General features: G+C 38.3%; 1 protein-coding gene across 8 annotated transcripts in view; it reads left to right on the top strand.

The window, feature by feature from the left end:
* The first annotated feature begins 2173 nt into the window (after positions 1–2173).
* LOC105390659 (protein held out wings) overlaps positions 2174–6351 on the top strand; it is a 62029-nt gene continuing 57851 nt past the window's right edge. For 3 of the 8 annotated variants that reach the window (XM_038120012.2, XM_038120011.2, XM_038120010.2), the window contains exon 1: positions 2175–2501. In XM_038120012.2, coding sequence (XP_037975940.1) covers positions 2375–2501 — 127 coding nt within the window. In that variant the 5' untranslated portion in view covers positions 2175–2374. Of the gene's footprint in view, positions 2502–6351 lie in introns of all 8 variants that reach the window. The other 5 variants (XM_038120008.2, XM_038120009.2, XR_007266383.1 and 2 more) reach the window with 3 other exon arrangements.

Here is a 6351-nt window from a genome sequence, read left to right as displayed (position 1 = left end):
TTGGTATTGCAATATGGCCTAAAGCATTCATGACGAAATTCCAATAACTTGCAACCGTAAACAGCGTCGCAAATTATTCGTTATAAATTTTAATATTTTTACTTCTGGCCATTGGACCAACGTTTGGTCCTAATAAGGGGTTTTCTACTAACAAGAAAACGGTGACGCAATATGCTTGAGAGGTCTCACATCGTAGGCAGAACCCGGACATTTAGATGTCCATACACAATATGTGCACACGGCACCTACACCTACTTTAACCACCTAGTAACTTAGAGGAGGCAGATTTTCAAGTGGTGAAAACCATATAAATATATAAAAGGAAGTCTTTTATGAGAAACAAGAATTTTCAGCAAAATAAAAGCACCTAAGTATTCTATTTGTTTTAATTCGTTTTTTACTCATACATTAATAGGTACGTAACTACGTACAACTATTGTATAGCTGTTGAATCGATTTGCCTATAGGAAGATTGCCAATCTTTGATTTTACTAGACGAGCAGTCTTATTCAAAGAGACTGCATCATCTTTTGTTTATACCGCCAAGTCTATTCCTCTGTGCACCATTTCCGTTGCTCTAGATTTCGATTGATATATACTATTCTCGGGATTTACTAGTCTATCGTCAACATTGATTGATTTCATCATTATTATACTGTTGTCTGCGAGCTCATTGTGAACTACGCCGTTCTCTACTAGTTCATATATTCTTAGCTCCATGTTCTAAAGCGCCTAGATAATTAGGTTGTGTCTCCAAACAACCTTCCATATTGGAGCGGCCGCATAATCACGAGGCTTTTATGGAAGTTTAGACTGTGTATCGGTGAAAAATGCTGTCATAAACGCTTCTAAATGCCTAAGGATTTCCAGCATGTTTGATTGATTTAAAGTAGTCTTCTTGTTAGTTATTCGTTCGGTATAATATTATTTAAGTTGTATAATACAGGCGTTGATGGAGACGAGCCATTCTTATTATAATATACCAAAAGCGACTCTTAAGGTTTTTTTAAATATCTTGTGTTTCTAATATTTCCTACTTTTTATGTTTTAAATAAATAATAACATTGGTAAGTTATTTTTCAACTCATAGATTGACCCAGAAGACTAGACAATAACTAGAGCGTGGAACTGTTTTTGTTCAAGAATTTATTCTATTTAATTCGATAGACGCATAAGACCATTGGATAGGGGCCAATTATCCATTTATCCTTTTAACGTAATTGATAAAACGAATACTGGCTTTAGTCAATTTAATTGATCCTACTGCACCCGGTTGGTTAAAAACGCATTTTCTTAATAAAGTACCATTTTCATCGCTAGCCAATTGTGAGAGGGTTTAATTGTAGAGAGATTTAGAGCAAAGTCTATATTTATTGTTTACGGCTGTAATGTGACGAGATTTAATGTTGCTATAAAATGTAAGTAAGTAGGTAGGTACTTAAGTAGGTATAAAATGTTCGGTGCTGGGATATCAGCTTTTGAGCTCTTGCGCAAGTCGCATATAAAATAACATCAAAACATTTCGGCAACTGCGCCCACTGCCTCCTTTTATGGAGGAGAAAAAATATGTATGTAGGATTAACTATTCACTCTCTTAACTAATGACAAAGTGGTGGCCTTAAACGAACTAGTGAAACGAACGTTGGCGGTAAACAGATTTATGAGACTACTACAACGGGTTAACACAATCAAATCATGCTCAAATATATTATCTTTATAATTTTATTCATGAATGAAATATTGAATTGAAAAGATAAATATTGAATTAACAGATTTATTATGGTCTTAAAAAAATACACAACCTTAGTTTTATGTGTATTTGATAGAAGTAAAGTTTTTATTTCTAGTATTGAACATAGAAAATACAAAACAATTAGGTACAGCGAATAAATTAAGAAATAATTTTGAATATCATAAAAGTCAAACACCCACCCACTCGAATGACTAACCGCGTAGTTACAGGATATTTTACTAGATGGCGTGAGTTTCGCCATTCACAAATAGGTACATCGGCAATCGTGTTGCGTTCGGTCGGTCGCCCACTTGAGCGCAACAACGCTATGGCCGCGCGCTACGTGCGAGCGAGACGACCGTATACAATTAGTACGCCTACACTGCGCGCGAGACGTCGCACGCGCACACAAAAAATCTCCCAAGAGCGCAGGCGCGGCGCTATGTTCGCCCACAACTTCACTTCGATAAACTTCGTCATTTAGTGGTGATCGAAACATCGATGTGTGTGGAAGTGAGGTGTAACTTTTCTAACATTTCTCACAAAATTTACAATAACCAGTAACCAAAAGTAATATTTCTTATTCGAACGTGTTGGCATAAACTTTTTCACGTGACACGAGTTTTAGAAACATTAGTCAAAATGTGTGATACTAATAATCCTTCGACACAAAGTATAGCGGACTACTTAGCTCAGTTGCTCAAAGACAGGAAGCAACTGGCCGCGTTCCCGAATGTTTTCATGCACATGGAGCGACTGCTGGATGAAGGTACGTCGAAATCGAATACAACTATTTATAAAACATCTGCGAACTAAACATAATCGTGCACATCATGCGGTCTTGTCTATGGGATGACCACGAATCGGATACGGCGTCAAATGCCGAAACACACATGATATTACGTTTATTTTCGTCTTCACCCAACGAGTTATGGTCCAACGATGTTTGTAATGCGATCCCTGATATCAAAAAACAAAGTGAAGCTGCGTTCACCGCTGTGGGTTTGCGGTCAGCAGTTTGTGTCGGTGGCTAAGATTGTCACCGGCGAGAGATTGGTGAAACGAATGAGTAAACGGGTTTGATGGCGAGCCGCCTGAGTTAGCCTACGATTGCAGCTGTTGCGGATAAATCTTAATTAGTAGGCAGTTAAATGGTGTATTTTTGTGGGATTGCTTATGTAATGGTGTTGTTGGTTGAGGGCTGGGCACGAGGTAGGTACCTGCAGGGCCGGCATTCCGTGCGAGCGGCGGAATGTCGCCGCGGAGAGTACCGTACGGTCAGCTCGAATTTTACACGCGCAGGTCCCCGCTCCTTGCCGATGTAGCCTCATTTCGTTGCGACCAGTCCTTGCGCCGGCCCTTGCTGGCACACGCACTGGATTCGAAATGAGAAACCTGTTGCGCCGTTAAGTATTCGTATTAATTGATAAATTTGTAAAGATTGGTTGGTCCTACTCTAGTTGCGAATTTGTTTGTTACCTACTTGTCTGCTTAAATCATAACATGACCTACATAATATGCAGAATAAATGGTGCATAATGTTATACTAATATTATTATTCTTTAATATATTGTTTCTGTAGTATATATAAATAACCATAGCTAAGTATTTATTTTATTTATAAAATTTATAAAAAGTGTACCAACCATAATATATTATTCTGCATAGTATATCCAACTCAAAAAAACAACGCCATGTTTTCCTGAAAGTCCAATTCATGAAATAAGTATATATAAGGGTATAATAAATCTAGCTTTAGATCCCTTTAACCCAATGTAGACTATGGTCTAGCTTAATAACTAACGATATAATGGAAGTTTAGATTTCGACCATTATTAATTATTAACTATGTGACTGACATTGCGTTTTAAGATCAGCATTCAGTCTCAAGCTCAAGTATTGAGCTACTTACTAACTCAAGTCACGTCTCATGGCAAAGCAAGGTCTAGTGATCCGATACTTCGACATAACTATTATATTTCACAGTTATTTCTACGTGACACTGAAAAACTTTGTTGGCCAACTGTTCACTTCGTGTACTTTCATTCAGCTGTTTTAGTGAAGTTACTTCAAGTTACTCGTTTTGTACAATTCGATATAGCAACCTGAAATATTATAAATACTTAAGTCTTTGAAATGTCCAAATTTTTAAGGAAACTACGGACGGACTTATCTACCAACAGTTCAGTGTTTGCTCACATTTAAAAGAGCTAAAAATATGTCATTATGACACGTGTCAAGGCAAATTTGTCTCGGTATTAACCATGGAATTAAATAAATGTATCATTATCTTATTAGCGAACTACCTATCTAATTACAATATTCATTGTATTATCACTAAAATGTTTCCACCAGGTTTAACGACCCTTTTTCATTGTATAATTGACATATGCATAATGATTTGACAGCTTTAAACGTCTTTTCGACGTGTGTGCAACTAATGCTAGGTGCATCCCTAATATTCACAATATATATCATCAAATCCAGTAAATATACATATTATGCAACCATTTTACTGAAACTGTTTATGTTAACACAGGAACAGTCTCGAAAGTTACGATCTACTGGACGTGATGGTTTTATGGTTTATTTGACACATCATCACCGGCCCAGAACGGACTTGACGAAATTATCGACGACAGTGAGATGACAAGCGTAGCGTATCACGTTACAGCCAGCGAAGGGAAAACGACAGCTATTTTAGATATACCTCTACAGTATTATAAAGTGCGAAGAGACGAACAGACATCTTCACACCGTTTCTTCTACATAATAATAATGTGGTTACAAAACCAAAATTAATAGGCTTCCACAAGGAACTCATTTTGAACCACATCTTGTTCTTCTATTGTTTAAGCATTGTTGGTGTTTAAAGTTCACAACTTTACCAGACAGCAAATAACGAGTTGCTGGATTGTACTTCCTACAATATTCAAGAACAAAACATGTTTCACAAGAACAGTGTGTTCCAACTGCTGTTTACACATTGAAATGTTTGCATTCCGACAACAACCGGAGCATCAGTAAATAACAATGGTATTTCTAAAATAAATATACAATTAATCAATCAAAACAATGTGCCAAATCGACTCGTCCGATACGGTAGATAGCCAATCGGAAATGAATTACAATGGTACCGAAATTTGTAATTTATCACTGTTGAATAGATAATGGTGACAGTGATTACATCAGATTTATAGATATTTTTTATCATGTCGAGTATTACACGCACTTGAAATACAGATTACATGGCGATAATGATAACTGACGAACTGATTACAGGAGATTAATGAACTCTTTCGCAAAAAAACTGATTGTGCTAAAAAAGTTATGGCACTTGTTAAATAACTAAATAGCTATGACAACATAAAGCGATAACTCTACGACCTCCACAATAAACCAAATTAAACGACGATCAATAAATAATAATATTGCAATAATAATTGCGTTTTGATGCGTAGGCGCCACCCACCTCTGGTGACGGTTCCGCAACCCTCGAATCCAAAGTGAGGCTTAGCTGGGTCGTAATAAGGTTGCTTAGTTGATGTGATTAGACGTCGGCCTACGCCGATGACCAAATGAGGGTAAAATGTGGGCAGTGCGGAGGCGGGGAGCCAAGGCTGCTCCCGCCGCTCTCCAGCACGTTTGAACTCGTCGTGGGCTGCTTAATTGCACCACTCTCAAAAAATATCACGATCGGTAATACACATTCGTTTTATGGACATTATTAATGGGTCAACCATTTTCAATGGGGCAACTTCTCAAATATGGTTTGAAAGATTAGTTTGAGTTGGAGCAAAATAAGGTAGCCCCGCAATCATATATCCAGCTTGGACGTGAAGAAATAAAAACTGCTAAGTGAAGCTTCACTACGGCTCTTATCCCCTGCAAAGGACTGCCGCTTCACTCTACTCATTGACTCATTCCGTAAACGGCTCTTTAGAAAATAGCTCTGAAAGTAAATATTGACATCCATTATCGTTCCGACCTCGATAAGGCAGTTGGGTACATGTACGTACGATCTACCTGCATCTCTAGAAAACTGGATCAACCATTCTTCGTTGGTTCCCACGACACTGTCATTATACACGGCAATGCCAGTTCTAGTACTTTGAGACGTGATCGTTCTGTTAACGAGACGGACTTTTTCTGAGGTCGTGAAAACAGCTGCGCAAGTGCGTGTGCGAAACATGACAGCGATTTAAACAATAGACACCGCTGATTATGGTTTCAATATTTCCTCGGGATTCAAGAAAATATGAAAGCTGCCTTTCCCTTTGTCGAAGATTCTAACTGTAGGTGGAATGTACCTACACCTACCTAAAATGTTAATCGTAGCGCGTGACCATCACGTTTGCTGTATGTACTTGAACGCACAAAGAATGCTTTCGGGAAGGGCGCGTGGGTTGCGCGTGAGCACTGTAATTTGAAATGAAAATCAATCGCTTCAGAATACCGGCTCGGGGTGAACCTGTCTTTGTTCTGTAGGCGGCAAACAGAGGCGAGCCTACGCACTACGCAACGGGCCTAACAATCCAATGTTACCTTCATCTCGTGACTACTTCCTTCAAAGCCAACAAAGCCACTCCAACGCCCTGATCTCAACCATTAAAATAGAA

The sequence above is a fragment of the Plutella xylostella genome, chromosome 6 (genome assembly GCF_932276165.1).
Source record: "Plutella xylostella chromosome 6, ilPluXylo3.1, whole genome shotgun sequence".
Classification (NCBI taxonomy): domain Eukaryota; kingdom Metazoa; phylum Arthropoda; class Insecta; order Lepidoptera; family Plutellidae; genus Plutella; species Plutella xylostella.
This window is presented reverse-complemented; position numbering and strand designations above follow the sequence as displayed.